The sequence below is a fragment of the Mustela erminea genome, chromosome 1 (genome assembly GCF_009829155.1).
Source record: "Mustela erminea isolate mMusErm1 chromosome 1, mMusErm1.Pri, whole genome shotgun sequence".
Taxonomy (NCBI): domain Eukaryota; kingdom Metazoa; phylum Chordata; class Mammalia; order Carnivora; family Mustelidae; genus Mustela; species Mustela erminea.
Window position 1 is genome coordinate 7292888 of NC_045614.1, and position 16696 is coordinate 7309583.

Consider the following 16696-nt stretch of genomic DNA (forward strand, 5'->3'; position numbering starts at 1 on the left):
CTTGTTAATTTTAGCCATTTTGACTAGTGTGAGGTGGTATCTCATTGTGGTTTTTATTTGTATTTCTCTGATGCCTAATAGTATTGAGCATGTTTTCATGTGTCTGTTGGCCATGTCTTTGCAGAAATGTCCGTTTATGTATTCTGCCCATTTCTTGATTGGATTATTTGTTCTTTGGGTGTTGAGTTTGATAAGTTGAGTTTGGTAGATTTTGGATACCAGCCCTTTCTTTATCTGATGTGTCATTTGCAAATATTCTGTCCCATTCTGTTAGTTGTTTTTTGGTTTTGTTGATTGTTTCCCTTGCTGTGCAAAAGCATTTTATCTTGCTTTTTGAATGTTACCAATAGTAGATGAAATCCCAGTAGTTCATTTTTGCCCTTGCTCCTCTTGCCTTTGATGATGTGTCTAGGAAGAAATTGCTGTGGCTAAGGTTGAAGAGTTGCTGCCTGTGTTCTTCTCAAGGATTTTTTTTTTTTTGGACAGAGATCAGAAGTAGGCAGAGAGGCAGGCAGAGAGAGAGAGGAGGAAGCAGGCTTCCTGCTGAGCAGAGAGCCCGATGCGGAGCTCGATCCCAGGACCCTGGAATCATGACCCAAGTGGAAGGCAGAGGCTTTAACCCACTGAGCCACCCAGGCGCCCCTTCTCAAGGATTTTGATAGATTCCTGTCTCACATTGAGGTCTTTCATCCATTTTGAGTCTATTTTTGTGTGTGGGGTAAGGAAATGGTCCATATTCCTTCTGTATGTAGCTGTCCAATTTAACCAAGACCATTTGTTGAAGAGGCTGTCTTTTTTCATTGGATACTCTTTCCTGCTTTGTCGAAGATAGGTTGACCATAGAGTTGAGGGTCCGTTTCTGAGTTCTCTATTCTGTTGCATTAATCTATGTGTCTGTTTATTGTGCCAGTACCATACTGTCTAGATGATTACAGTTTTGTAATAGAGCTTGAAGTCTGGAATTATGATGCCACGAGCTTTGGTTTTCTTTTTCAACATTGCTGTGGCTATTCAGGGTCTTTTCTGATTCTATACAAGTTTTAAGATTATTTGTTCCATTTCTGTGAAAAAAAAGTTGATGGTATTTTAATAGGGATTGCATTGAATGTGTAGATTGTTCTACGTAACATAGACATTTTCACAATATTTGTTCTTCCAGTCCATGATCATGGAATTTTTTTCCATTTTTTCTTTGTGTCTTCCTCAGTTTCTTCCATGAATGTTCTATAGTTTCTGAGTACTGATCCTTTGCCTCTTTGGATAGATTTATTCCTAGGTATGTTATGGTTTTGGTGTAATTATAAAAGGGATTGAATCCTTAATTTCTCTTTCTTCTGTCTTGTTGTTGTATAGAAGTACAACTGATTTCTGTGCATTGATTTTATATCCTGATACTTTACTGAATTCCTGTATGAGTTCTAGCAGTTTTGGGGTGGAATCTTTTGGGTTTTCCACATAAAGTATCATGTTACCTGCAAAGAGTGAAGAGTTTGACTTCTTTGATGATTCGGATGCCTTTTGTTTGTTTTTGTTGTTGTTGTTGTCTGATTGCTGAGCCTAGGACTTCTAGTACTATGTTGAATAGCAGGGGTGATAGTGGACATCCCTGTGTGTTCCTGACCTTAGCGGAAAAGCTCTCAGGTTTTCCCCATTGAGAATGATATTCACTGTGGGTTTTTCATAGATGGCTTTGATGATACTGAAGTATGTACTCTCTGTGCCTACACTGTGAAGAATTTTGATCAAGAAAGGATGCTGTACTTTGTCAAATGCTTTTTCAGCATCTATTGAGAGGATCATATGGTAATTGTTTTTTTCTTTTATTAATGTATTGTATCATACTGATTGATTTGCAGATGTTGAACCAGTCTTGCAACCCAGGAATAAATCCCACTTGGTCGTGGTGAATAATCCTTTTAATGTTCTGTTGGAACCCATTGGCTAGTATTTTGGTGAGAATTTTTGCATCCAGGTTCATCAAGGATATTGGTCTGTAATTCTCCTTTTTGACGGGGTCTTTTTTTGGTTTGGGGGTCAAGGTAATGCCAGCCTCATAAAATGAGTTTGGAAGTTTTCCTTCCATTTCTATTTTTTGGAACAATTTCAGGAGAATAGGAATTAATTCTTCTTTAAATGTTTGGTAGAATTCCCCTGGGAAGCTATCTGGCCCTGGGCCTTTGTTTGTTGGGAGGTTTCTTTTGTTTGTTTGTTTGTTTTAAGATTTTACTTACTTATTTAACAGAGAGAAATACAGCGAGAAAGGAAACACAAGCAGAGGAAGTGGGAGAGAGACAAACAGGTTTCCTGAGGGAAGCCCCAAGTGGGACTTGATCCCAGGACTCTGAGATCATGACCTGAGCTGAAGGGAGACGCTTAACGACTGAGCCACCCAGGCTTGTTGGGAGATTTTTGAAGACTGCTTCAATCTCCTTACTGGTTATAGGTCTGTTCAGGTTTTCTGTTTATTCCTGGTTCAGTTTTGGTAGTTTATATGATTCTGAGAATGCATCCATTTCTTCCAGATTGTCTAATTTGCTGGCACATGGTTGCTCATAATATGTTCTTACAATTATTTGTATTTCTTTGGCGTTGGTTCTGCTCTCTCCTTTTTCATTCATGATTTTATTAATTTGGGTCCTTTCTCTCTTCTTTTTGATAGGTCTGGCCAGGGGTTTATCAACCTTACTAATTCTTTCAAAGAACCAGCTCCTAGTTTCGTTGATCTGTTCTACTGTTCTTTCGGTTTCTATTTCTTTGATTTCTCTTATTTCTCTTCTGTTGCTGGGTTTAGGCTATATTTGCTGTTCTTGCTCCAGCTCCTTTAGGTATAGGGTTAGGTTATGTATTTGAGACCTTTCTTGTTTCCTGAGAAAGGCTTGTTTTGCTATACACTTTCCTCTCAGGACCATCTTTGCTGCATCCCAAAGAGTTTGAACAGTTGTGTTTTCATTTTCATTTGTTTCCATGACTTTTTTATTTATTTATTTATTTATTTATTTATTAAAGATTTTATTTACAGTGAGAAAGAGAGAATACAAGTAGGCAGAAGGCAGGCAGAGAGGTGGGAACTAGGCTTCCTGCTGAGCAGAGAGCCCAATGCCGGGCTTGATCCCAGGACCCTGAGATCATGACCTGAGCCGAAGGCAGAGGATTAACCCACTGAGCCACCTAGGTGCCCCTCTTTAGTAGGATGTTCTTTAGCTTCCATGTATTTAAGATGGGTTTTTTTTTAAGATTTTATTTATTTATTTGACAGACAGAGACCATAAGTAGACAGAGAGGCAGGCAGAGGGAGAGGAAGGGAAGCAGGCTCCCTGCTGAGCAGAGAGCCTGATGGGAGACTCGATCCCAGGATCCTGGGATCATGACCTGAGTCGAAGGCAGAGGCTTTAACCCACTGAGCCACCCAGGCGCCCCTGTATTTAAGTTTTTTCCAGCTTTCCTCTTGTGATTGAGTTTGATTTTCAAAGCATTGTGGTCTGAATATATGCAAGGAATGATCCCAGTCTTTTGGTACTGGCCAGGACCTGATTTCTGACCCAGGATGTGATCTATTCTGGAGAATGTTCCATGTGCACTAGAGAAGAATGTGAATTCTTTTGCTTTGGAAGGAATGTTCTGAATATATCTGTGATGTCCATTTGGTCCAGTGTGTCATTTTAGCCTTTATTTCCTTCTTGATCTTTTGTTTAGATATCTGTCCATTTCAGTGGAGGGGGGTGTTAAAGTCCCCTACTATTGCTATATTCTTGTCAATGTTTTTCTTTGATTTTGTTATTAGTTGCTTTATGTACTTGGCTGCTCGCATGTTAGGGACATTGATATTTAAAATTGTTAGATCTTCTTGTTGGACATACTCTTTAAGTATGATATAGTGTCCTTCCTCATCTCTTATTATAGTCTTAAGCTTAATATCTGATTTGTATGACTATTGCCACCCCAGCTTTCTTTTGATGTCCATTAGCATGATAATAGTTTTCTACCCCCTCACTTTAAATCTGGGGGTGTCTTTGGGTCTAAAATGAGTCTCTTGCTTGCAGACAAAAAAAGCTCTTGCTTTTTTTATCCAGTCTGACACTCTGTGTCTTTTGATTGGGGCCTTTAGCCCATTTACATTCAGGGTAACTATTGAAAGATAGGAATTTATTGCCATTGTTTTGCCTGCTGTAAGATGACTAATACTTTATATCATCTCTGTTCCTATCTGGTCTGTGTTACTCTGGGGCTCTCTCTTTGTTAGAGGACCCCTTTCAATATTTCTTGTAGGCTGGTTTGGTGATCACAAATTCTTCTGGTTTCTGTTTACCCTAGAAGCTTTTTATCACTCCTACATTCTTGGCTGCATATTTTTCCTCTTTATTACCTTGAATATATCATGCCTGTCCTTTCTGGCCTGCCAGGTCTCTGTGGATAGGTTTTCTGCCAATCTAATGTTTCTACTGTTGATAGACCTCTTGTCATGAGCTGCTTTCAGGATTTTCTCTTTGTCATTGAGACTTGTAACTTTTACTATTAAATGTCGGGGTGTTGACCTCATTTTTATTGATTTTAAGGGGGCATTCTCTGTGCCTCCTGGATTTTGATGCCTCTTTCCTTGCCCAAATTAGGAAAGCTCTCCGCTATAATTTGCTCCAATACACCTTCTGCCCCTCTCTTTCTTTTTCTTCTGGGATCCCAATTACTCTATTATTTCAGTTTATGGTATCACTTATCACTCGAATTCTCCCCTCATGATCCAATAGTTATCTTTTTTCTCAGCTTCTTTATTCCCCAGTATTTGGTCTTCTTTATCACTAATTCTTTCTTCGGCCTCATTTATCCTAGCAGTAAGAGCCTCCACTTTTTTTTTTTTAAAGATTTTTATTTATTTATTTGACAGAGAGAGATCACAAGTAGGCAGAGAGGCAGGCAGAGAGAGAGGAAGGGAAGCAGGCTCCCTGCTGAGCAGAGAGCCTGATGCGGGACTCGATCCCAGGACCCTGAGATCATGACCTGAGCCAAAGGCAGCGGCTTAACCCACTGAGCCACCCAGGTGCCCAGAGCCTCCACTTTTGATCACATCTCATCAATAGCTTTTTTTTTATTTCAACTTGGTTAGATTTTAGTTCTTTTATTTCTTCAGATAGGGATTTTATATCTCCAGAAAAGGATTTGCTAGTATCTTCTATGCTTTTTTCAAGCCCAGCTAGCATCTTTATAGTTGTCATTCTGAACTCTGGTTCTGACATCTTACTAATGTCTGTATTAATTAGATCCCCAGTAGTTGGTACTGCCTCTTGTTCTTTTCTGTTTGTTTGTTTGTTTGTTTGTTTGTTTTGAAGTGAGTTTTTCCACCTTGTCATTTTGTCCAGAGAAGAATAGATGGATGAGAGAACAAAATGCTAAAAGGGTAACAATGATCCCGGAAAAATATACACTAACTAAATCAGAAGAGACCCAAAACTAGCGAGGTGGTGGCTAGGGTGTGGAGGGAGAAGAAGGAAAAAAAAATATGATTAGGCTGGTGAATGGAACAGAGCCACACACTTGATTTTGGGTGTATTTTGGTCTGTTAGAAGAAATTGCCTCCCAACATTTTTTTTTTAAGATTTTATTTGTTTATTTGACAGAGAGAGACACAGCAAGAAAGGGAACACAAGCAGAGGGAGTGGGAAAGGGAGAAGCAGGCTTCCCGCTGAGCAGGGAGCCCAATGCGGGGCTCGATCACAGGACCCTGGGATCATGACCTGAGCCAAAGGCAACCACTAAACGACTGAGCCACCCAGGTGCCCCTCCTCCCAACATTTTAAAGAAAGAAAAACTTATATATAAAAATAAGAGTAAACATGATGAAGAGATGGAATATAACTATAACGATAAAATTTTAAAAGATTTTTTTTAAAGATTTTTAAAAAGAAATTGGTAAGAAGTTGGTTTAAAAAAGAAAGAAAAGAAAAACAGAGAAAATGTGATCAGTCTGGAGGCTAGGACAAAGCCATACACTAGATTTAGGGTATATTTGGCCTGTTAGAAGAAACTTCTCCCAAAATTTTAAGAGAAAGAAAAGCATATATGTATATTTAAAATAAGATTAAATACAATGAAGGGATAGAATAGGACTATAAAAGTGAAAATTAAAAATGTTTTTAAGGGGCGCCTGGGTGGCTCAGTGGGCTCCCCACTTCAGTGAGCCCTCAGAGAAAAGCAGTCATCACTCCTCACTTTCTGGTCTCTGGCCGCACTCAGTGCTCACCCAGCCTGTGACCAAGCACCTCTATCTCTGGCACACAGCCCCATCTGGAGTCTCCAAACCCAAGAGATTCCTATAGCATTCTCCTGCGCCGCTCCTTCTTGTGGAGCCCTGGATCTGCCACTTGTGGGGTCCCTGCTTGAAGAATAGTGGTCTGACTGTGCCTCGGGTCACAGTTTAAGGTAACCCCAAGCTGAGAGCCCCTCTCCTTGGTTCCATCTCTGCAGCCAGCTTCTCTGCTCTAATACCTGGGAACTCTGCCACACTTAGGCACTCCTGGTCTTTCTGTGACCCCGTAAGTCCTGAGACCACACTGTCCCAGTGAGGGCTCCACCCCCTGATTAGCCTCTGGAGTGACGTACCTCTGTGGAGCAGACTTCTAAAAGTTCCAGTTTTGTGCTCCGCTGCTCTATTGCTTGCTGGGAGCTGGCCCCTGCACCCCTCAGCCTATCTCCCCGTTTATCACCTCGGATTCACTTCTCCATACGTCCTACCTTCCAGAAAGTGGTTGCTTTTATGTTCATAGAATTCCTGCTATTCTTTTATTCAATCTCCTGTTGAGTATGTAGGTGTTCAGAATGGTTAGATATCTGTCTAGCTGAATTCCTGGGACCAGACGAAATTTAGGTCTCCTACTCCTCACCATCTTGCTCCTCCCCTTTATTTTTATTTTTTAAAGATTTTGTTTATTTGAGAGAGGGACAGAGAGAGAACAAATGAGCATAAGAAAGGAGAGGGACAAGAAGGAATGGGAGAGAGAGGGAGAGAATCCCAAGCAGACTCCCTCTGAGTGGGAAGAGGTACTACAAAACTTTTTTTTTCCCCCAAATGGTAATTTTTTAAAATAAAAAATATTTAAAATTTCTAAGGTGGGAACACATTGTGATGATCACTGAATCTTAAATGCAACTAATGAGTCATTGAACACTACATCAGAAACTAATGATGTACTATATGTTGGCTAATGGAAAAAACTTTTTTTTTAAGATTTTATTTATTTATTTGTTGGAGATCACAAGTAGGCAGAGAGTCAGGCAGAGGGAGGGGGAAGCAGGCTCCCTTCTAAGCAGAAAGCGCGATGTGGGGCTCAATCCCAGGACCCTGAGATCATGACCTGAGCTGAAGGCAGATGCTCTAACTCACTGAGCCACCCAGGAGCCCCATCTTTTGGTTTCTTTTTGCATGGGATATTTTTTCCATCTGTTTTATTGCCAGTCTTGGGCTGTCAACAAGCAGCATTGTAGTCAGACCATACTTTCTTTATATGTATATATTTATTTTTAAATAGGCTCCACACCCAGCATGGAACCCAGTGCAAGGCTTGATTCCCAACCCAAGATGAAGACCTGACCTGAGATCAAGCGTCAGATGCTTAACCAGCTGAGCTACCCGAGTGCCTATGTGTTTATTATTCCTTTCCTACCTCAACTCAAATGCATAGACCATTTTTCAGACTTTATTCTATTATGTAAGCATTTGAAGCTTTGGCTAGTTTGTAGTTTGACATTATTTCAAAATATCCACTATATGTTGTATTTTTAATGTTTTTGTTATTGATTGTGACTAAGCTTCATTGTCTTTACAGAATTATATTAATCTTTTGACATGTTTGAGATACGCTTTCTGGCCCTGTGTGTGGTCAGTTTTCAGAAGTGTTTCATACAAGCTTGAAAAGAATGTTTGCGGCCAGCAGTGCCCTGTGTCTCTGGGTCTAGCTCATTAATTGTTTTGCTCAAGTCTTTGTGGTTATTGAATATACCTCTATTCTGTTCCAGAGAGAGGTGTATCAGAAATGTTCTACTCTGATGGTAACTTTTATAATTTTCTTTTTATATTGTCCATTTTGGTTTTCTGTTTTGTGAAAGCTGTATTATATAAAGAACCGTTTCTGCCAAAGTGAACCTATAAATCCTGAAAGAGAAGACCACTTACTCAAAATGTACAGCTACCCATGTAAGTAATGAAGGATCATGAAAAATCAGGTAAGATAATACTACCAAAGGAAACTAATAAAGCTCTGATAACAGACCCTAAAGAAATGGAAATCTATAAAATGTCAAACAAAATATTCTTCTTAAAGAAGTTTAGTGAACTACAAGAACACACTGATATATAACTAAACAAAATTAGTAAAACAGTGCATGGAGAAAATGAGAAGTTTGGTGGGTTTTTATGGTTTCTGTTTCTTTGTCAAACAGAGGGGGGCCAAGCTGGTTCAGTCAGCAAAGCATGCAACTCTTTGGGCTCCTGAGTGGCTCAGTGGGTTAAGGCTCTGCCTTCGGCTCAGGTTATGATCTCGGGGTCCTGGGATTGAGCCCCACCTTGGACTCTGTTCAGCGGGAAACCTGCTTCCCCCCACCCCACTGCCTGCCTCTCTGCCTACTTGTGATCTCTGTCAAATAAATAAATAAAATCTTAAAAACATGCAACTCTTGATCTCAGGATCATGAGTTTGAGCCCTATGTTGGGTATAGAGATTACTTAGTAAACTTAAAAAAAAATAAACAAAGCCTAGAAATGAAAAATACAATTAATGAACTGAAGAATTCAATAGAAAGCTTGAAAAGCAGATGTGACCATGCAGAAGAATGAATCAGTGTCCTAGAAGACTAGAGAGTTGAAGTATCTAGTCAGAGCAGCAAAAAGAAAAAGGAATGAAAGAGTGAAGAAAGCCTACAGGACAAATAGAGTCAAAAGAAACAATATCTGCATTATGGAAAATCCAGAAAAAGCGTTAAAGCAAGAATAGCTGAAAACTTCTCAAACTCAGAGAGAAACGGACATCCACATCCCTGAGACCTGACCCCCACTAGGTTGAACGTGAATAGGGATACAGCAAGACATAATTGTCAAAAGTCAAAGACAGAATTTTGAAAGTGGCAAGAGAAAAGATCTAATTTATATACAAAGGAACTCCCATAAAATGATGGGTGGATTTTCCAATAGAAATTTTTTAGGCCAGGAGTGAATGGAATGATAAATTCAAAATATTGAAAGAAAAACATTAAGAGAATTAAAATGTCAAACAAGACTTCTATACCTGGCAAATCTCTCTCCTTTTCTGAAGGACAAAGACTCTTACGACCAATCAAAAGCTGTGGGAACTCATTACCACTACACCTGCCTTACAAGAAATACTAACGGGAGTTCTTTGAGTAGATGTAAAAGAACACTGATTAACATCATAAAAACATAAGATAGTGTAAAACTCACTGGTAATGGTAAATATAAGCTCAAAGTTGGATTCTGTAATGTGATGATTAAAGATTCACTTATAACTCCAATTTTAAGTTAGAAAATATAGTAAAAATACCCATAATTATAATAATTTGTTATTCTATACACAAAATATGTTGAAAAAATAATGTAAGCTGTAACATCATTAATCTGAAATGTGAGAGGGAGAGTAAAAGTAAAAAAAAAGTATAAAATTTAGGAATGCCACTGAAGTTGTTACCAGTTTTTAAAGGGTGTTAAAATTTAAAGGTATTTTATGTAAGCTTCATAGTAACCACATGGAAATTTAAAAAAAAAAAAAAATCTGTAGTAAAAATTCATGATAGAGGTCCCTGGCTGGCTCAGTCAGTAGGACCTGTGACTCTTAATCTCAGGCTCTTTAAGTTTGAGCCCCACGTTGACAGAGAAGTCAGAAATTGAGAGTGGCGTGCTCCAGGTTCCAGGTAGCCCAGAGGATGGTTCTTCCGTGGCTCCTGGCCATCCTGCAGCACCGCCGGCAGCTGGTGGAGCATCTGTCCCAGTCTAAGCCCATCCCACGTGTGGCGCAGCTCGCGGGGTTTGCACAGATGCAGGCCCAGCTGCGCGGCCAGGATGCAGCCCGGCGTCTTCGAGCCCTCATGGCTGGGCCCGCGTGCTCCCTAGGTTGCCACGCTGCCCACTTTAGAAACTCCTTCACTGAGGAGCTGCGCTGCAGCCTCTGGGAATGCCCAGGGTCACTGCCAGGTAACCAGAGGGGCCCCAGCGCTAACCCCTAAAACCAGGCTGTGCGGGCCAGGGTCGCCGGCTTTCCCTTTTGGGCTCGACCCGGGCCTCGGCGCTCAACAGTCATCCTGGGCACAGTGCACGGCTTTGAATCCGGAGTCTTGACTGTTGGCCTTCAGAGCCCCGTTTATCAGAAAGCCCAGGCCAAACCGACATCCCCGGGGAAGCCCTGTGATCGGACTGGGCATGGTGTGAAGAAATGACACCCCCCGCAAGCCGGGCCCTGATGCACCACATAGACCGTGAACCGAACCACAGCCCGAAGGAGGGTGCCCTCTGCGAATGGGACTAAAACTCCTGTTCAGTGACGCTGCTTCTGCACTGATAGAGCAGCGCTCTACTTCTAGGGGAGAGCACGGAGGGAAAGATACAGCTGCCAAAATTCTTTGATTAAATATGTGAGCTGAGAAGGGGCAGGAAGAGAGAGAGAAGTCAGAAATTGATACTGAAAGACATCAGAGAAAACCCAACAGCAGGATAAAAACAAGGAATAAAGGGTCAAAACAGCCAGAATACAATGAACAAAATGGCAGTAGTTAGTCTTTACCTATCAATAATAACTTTACAAATGGATTAAATTCTCCAATCAAAAAACATACAATGGCTAAATGGCTAAGACAACAAGATCTGGCAATATGCTTCATATAAGATACACATAGACTAATGGTGAAGGGATAGAAAAAGATATTCAGGAAATGGTAACCAAAAAGAAGAAAAAAAAAACAGGTAACTACACTTATAGCAGACAATATACTTGAGCCTAAAAATGGTAAGAAGAGAACTTTAAAGGTTGTTACATAATGATAAAGGGGTTAATCATCCAAGAAGATATAACTGTTGTAAATATTTATGCATCCAACATGGAAGCATCAAAATATACAAAGCAAAAACTGACAGAGCTAAAAGCAGAAATGTATTAATATTGCAGAACTTTAATACTCCCAGTCTCAACAATGGTAGATAATCCAATCAATATGGAAACAGCAAATTTTAACAAACCCATAGACCCAATGCACCTGACATATACAGAACATTCTACCTGACAATAGAATACAAATTTTACTTAAGCATACCTGGAATATTATATAAGACCGTATGTTAGGCTACAAAAAATCCTAGCAAATTCAGACTGAAATCATACCTAGAATCTTCTCTGACCACCGTGCCATGTAAACAAAAATCAAACTAGAAAGAAAACTAGAAAGTTCAAAAAGTCTTCAAAATTAAACACTGTAGTGAATAACCAGTGAATTAAGTAAGGAGGAAACAAAATAGTATCTCAAGACAAAAATGGAAACACAGCATATGAAAACTTATAGGATGCAGAAAAAAGATAGTTCTAAAGGATGTTCCTAACAACAAAAGATTATATTACGAAATAAGTTCTCAAATAGGCAACCAAACAACGCTTTAGGAACTAGAAAAAGAACAAAACAAACTGAGCCCAAAGTTAGCAGAAGGAAAGAAATAATAAGGCTTAGAGCAGAAATAGAAATAGAAAAAGCGAAACAATAGAAAAGATTAAAAGTAAGTGTTCATTCTGTCAAACAATAAATATAGTTGACAAATCATTTTGCTGCACTAGCCAATGAAAAAAGAGGACCCAAACCAATAGATTTATAAATGATAAAGCAGACATTATAATGGATACAAAGGACAAGAGGCTACTATGAACACTTATATGCCAAAAAAATTGGATACCTAAGAGATATAATAAATTGAAACCTAAGAGATATAATAATCTTAGAAACAAATCTACTGGGGTGCCTGGGTGGCTCAGTCATTAAGCGTCTGCCATCAGCTCAGGTCATGATCCCAAGATCCTGGGATTGAGCCTCACATTGGGCTCCTTACTCCATGGGGAGTCTGCTTCTTCCTCTCCTACTACCCCAGCTTGTGTTCCCTCTCTCACTGTGTCTCTATCAAATAAATAAATAAAATCTTAAAAAAAAAAAAAAGAAAGAAATCTACCAAGATTGAATCATGAAGAAATAGAGTACCTGAACAGACCAATTACTGATAAGGAGATTGAATCAGTAATCACAAACCTCCTAAAACGCAAAACCCCAGGACTATATGGCTTTATTAGCTAATTCTACCAACACTTGAAAAGAATTGATGCCAATCCTTCTCAAACTCTTTCAAGAAAAATTTAAGATGAGGGAACACTTCAAAATGCATTTTACAAGGTATCTACCAGCATTACCCTGATAGCCAAAGCCAGATAAGGACACTGCAAGAAAATTATGTATCAATACCATGATGAATATAGATACAGAAATTCTCTACAAAATATTAGCAAACCAAGTTCAAAAATACATTACAAGGATTATACACTATGACCAGTTGGGTGCCCCCCAACCCGAGGTGCAAGGATGGTTCAATATACACAAATTAATAAATGTAACATCACATTAATAAAATGAAACAGCATCTTAATGTAGAAAAAGCATTTGAGGAAATACAATATTTTATTATTTTAAAAAGCCTTGAAAGATTGGGTGCGAAAGGAACATACATATGTGATCATAAAGGCCGTACATGACAAACCCACAGCTAGCATTAGACTCAACAGAGAACAAGGCTTTCCTCTAAGATTCTGAACAAGTGTACCCACTCTCACCACTCCTATTCAATATAGTCCTGGAAGTCCTAGCTAGAGCATCTAGGCAAGGCAAAGAATCCAAAGTCATCTAAACTTGAAAAGAAGAAAAACTGTTGCTATCTGCAAATCCTATGAATTTAAAATTTTTTAAAAGATTTTATTTATTTGAGGGGTGCCTGGGTGGCTCAGTGGGTTAAAGCCTCTGCCTTCAGCTCAGGTCATAATCCCGGAGTCCTGGGATCGAGCCCCGCATTGGGCTCTCTGCTTAGTGGGGAGCCTGCTTCCCCCTCTCTCTGCCTGCCTCTCTGCCTACTTGTGATCTCTATCTGCTAAATAAATAAATAAATTTTATTTATTTATTTATTTTAATTTTTATTATCATTATTTTTTAAAGATTTTATTTATTTATTTATCAGAGTGAGCACAGGCAGACAGAGTGGCAGGCAGAGGCAGACCGAGAAGAAGGCTCCCACTGAGCAAGGAGCCCAATGTGGGACTCGATCCCAGCATCCTGAGGGGACCTGAGCTGAAGGCAGCGGCTTAACCAACTGAGCCACCCAGGCGTCCCAATAAAATAAATCTTACTAAAAAAAATGCACATATCAGTGGAATCTAATAGTCTAGAAATAAACACATATTTTTGTAAGTTAATTTATGACAATAGACTTAATAATATACAATGGGGAAAGGACAGTCTCTTCAATAAATGATGTTGGGAAAACTGGACCACTGTCTTATACTATACACACAAATTAACTCAAAATGGATTAAAGACTTGAGCTTATTTATTGTTTTCTAGAAGAAAATATTGCTGTTAAGTTCCTTGACCTCACTCTTAGCAATAATTTTTTGGACATGGACTCAAAAAGCAAAGGCAACAAAAGCAAAAATAAAGTGGGAGTGTATTTAACACTGGTATATTTGTTAAGAGTAAATCCTAAGTTCTCATCCCAAGGGAAAACATTTTCTTTTTTTTAATCTTTTGTATCTATAGGAGATGATGGATGTTAACTAAACTTATTGTGGAATTAATTTCACTATATATGTAAGTCAAATCATACTGCTGTATAGCTTAAACTTATACAGTGCTGTATGTCAATTATATCTCAATCAAATTTGAAAAAATAAAACATACACCTTGAAGTGTAAAAAAATCCAAACTTGCCTCAACAGAAAAAAGGAAGAATAAATTTGGTACATTTATTTCATGGAACACAGCACTACAAAGAAAAGTGATGGTTTATATAAGTGTATTAGTTTTCTATTCTTCCTATTCTTTAGTGGCTTAAAACAATACTCGTTTATTACTTCACAGTATCTGTAGGGCCCAAGTGTTGGCATGGCTTAACCTGGTCTCTGTTCAGGGTTTCACAAGGCAGACACCAGGTATGGGCCAAGCTGCATTCTTATCTGGAGGCTCAAATAGTAAAGGACGTGCTTCCAGTTTCCCTCCAGTTGTTGGCAGAATTAATTTATTGTGGCTGCAGAATTCCTGATGAATTTTTAAATCAAAGCCAGCAACAGAGAGAGGAAGGGAGAGTTAGAGGCTTTGAATCTCTGATCTGTAGTTCCTTTTTGAAGGAGCCCACTTGATTAGGTCAGACTATCTCCAAGATACACTCCCTTTTGATTAGCCTACATGCAACTGATTATGGACTTCATGTGTACAAACGTCTTTATATATTTTGTCTACTAATACAAGAGTGATAGCTCCTCACTTCTGCCATTCTCTTGATTAGAAGGAAGTTGTATATCCCACCCACACACAATTGAAGGAGATTAAACAAAGGCATATAAGAGGGTAAGTGTCATAAGGACCATCTCAAAATTCTGCCTACTACACAAGTACATGCAATGACATGGATGAATTTCACAAACACATTGTTGTAAAAGAAACCAGGCATTAAAGAATGCATACTACATTGGTTCATGTGTAAGAAAAATATCAAACCAGGCAAAATTAGTACTGGTTTTGGAAAACATGAAATAAGCACAATTTATCTACACTGCCCCCCTGAATGAAGGTATAAAGTTTGGACACAATGCCTGGAGCAGCTATTTGAGGAATCAAAAAAATATATATTTGCAGGTAGACTGATGAAAAAGACCAGATTTCAGTGCATCACTAAATAACCAAATTTTTTTTATCATGTTCAGTTAGCCAACATATAGTACATCATTAGTTTTTGATATATTGATATTCAACAATTCATTAGTTGCATATAACACCCAGTGCTCATCACAACACATGCCCTCTTTAATGCCCATCACCCACCTACCCCATCCCCTCACACCCCCTCCCCACTTCTGAAACCCTGTTTCTTTCCTGGAGTCCAGAGTCTCTCATGGTTTGTCTCCCTCTGATTTCTTCCCATTCAGTTTTCCCTCCCTCCTCCTATGGTCCTCTGTGCTTTTCCTTATGTTCCACATATGAGTAAAACCATATGATAATTGTCTTTCCCTGCTTCAGCAAATTTATTCTGTTAATATTTATTTGAGAGGGGCCCCTGGGTTGTTCAGTGGGTTTAGCCTCTGCCTTCAGTTCAGGTCATGATCCCAGAGTCCTGGGATCGAGCCCCACATGGGGCTCTCTGCTCAGTCGAGAGCCTGCTTCCCCCTCTCTCTCTGCCTGCCTCTCTGCCTACTTGCGATCTCTGTCTGTCAAATAAATAAATAAAATATTTGAAGAAAAAAAGATTTATTTGAGAGAGAGTATGAACAGATGGAAGAGAGAGAAGCAGGCTCCTTCATGAGCAGGGAACCCAATGCAGGGCTTGATCCTAGGACCAAGGATCATGACCTGAGCCCAAGGCAGACAGTTAACAGAATGAGCCACCATGTGAACAGGCAGCAAATTTACCAGTTTATCCCCTGTTCCAGACTCAATGCAGTTGAAAATCAACTGCATTGATCAAAGTAGGTATCAGCAACAACAGAGATTATTCCAGAAGATGCCCTTTGGTCTTGGCACAAGCAGTAGGTAGGCAGCCTTTCAGTGCTAAGTGAGAGAGATAAATACCAGTGTTTTGTTTTCCACATATATTTATCTCCAACCTTTAAGATATCTTGTGGTAGCAGTGAGATACATCATTGACCTCAAGAACTGGAATATAAAATAGATGACCCTCTAAGTAGACTGGCTTCTAGGTAGAGACACAAATAAAACTGCACACATTGTGAAAATTCACATTGAAACCACAACCCACAGAATGCTCAGTGAAACTGGTGAGCTGAACCCAAGTTGGCCAGTTACCTGGTAAAAGAAAAATACCTGTATTCTCTACAGGATTTTAAGACCCAGAGAGTCATAACATAATATTTAAAATGTCCAGAATATAATCCCAAACTAGACATTACATGAGAAACATGGCTTCAGGGGCTGTGTGACACTACTGTGGTATAATATGTGACAGTAAGGTTTTGTTTTTGTTTTAAAGATTTATTTATTATTTGAGAGACAGACAGAGAGAGAGAGATTGATCAGGGGAAGGAGCAGAGGGAGAGAGAATTCCAAGCAGACTCCACTCCCCAAAGTGGGGTTCATTCTCACCACACTGAGATCATGACCTGAACCTAAACCAAGAATTAGATTCTTAAACAATGGAGCCACCCAGGTGCTCCCATGACAGTACATTTTTTAAATTGTAAGTGTTTGAGATTGTGAAAATTAGTAATGGGAAATGTCACCAAAAAGGAGTCAGGAGGCTTCAGCAGGGAGAGTTCTCACACCCTACTGAGACAGAGAACTTGAGAACAAGCCCCTAGATACCCTGGGCACTTTTTGCTGGCTGTTATCCCTTTTCTTGCAGAGCATAGCAGAGTCCAAGAAGCAAGCCCAGACTGATTCAGACTAGTTCAAGACA

The 16696-nt window shown here is 39.5% G+C and overlaps 1 protein-coding gene across 1 annotated transcript; it reads left to right on the forward strand.

Moving 5' to 3' along the window:
- The first annotated feature begins 9601 nt into the window (after positions 1 to 9601).
- Positions 9602 to 12032, forward strand: LOC116571900 (protein NCBP2AS2-like). Its single transcript, XM_032310398.1, has one exon. The coding sequence runs from the start codon at positions 9922 to 9924 to the stop codon at positions 10219 to 10221; it is 300 nt and encodes a 99-aa protein (XP_032166289.1). The 5' UTR covers positions 9602 to 9921; the 3' UTR covers positions 10222 to 12032.
- Positions 12033 to 16696: the final 4664 nt, after the last annotated feature.

Excerpts from the sequence above, each read along its gene's own strand:
- LOC116571900 (XM_032310398.1), top strand. The coding sequence starts at position 9,922 with ATGGTTCTTCCGTGGCTCCTGGCCATCCTGCAGCACCGCCGGCAGCTG.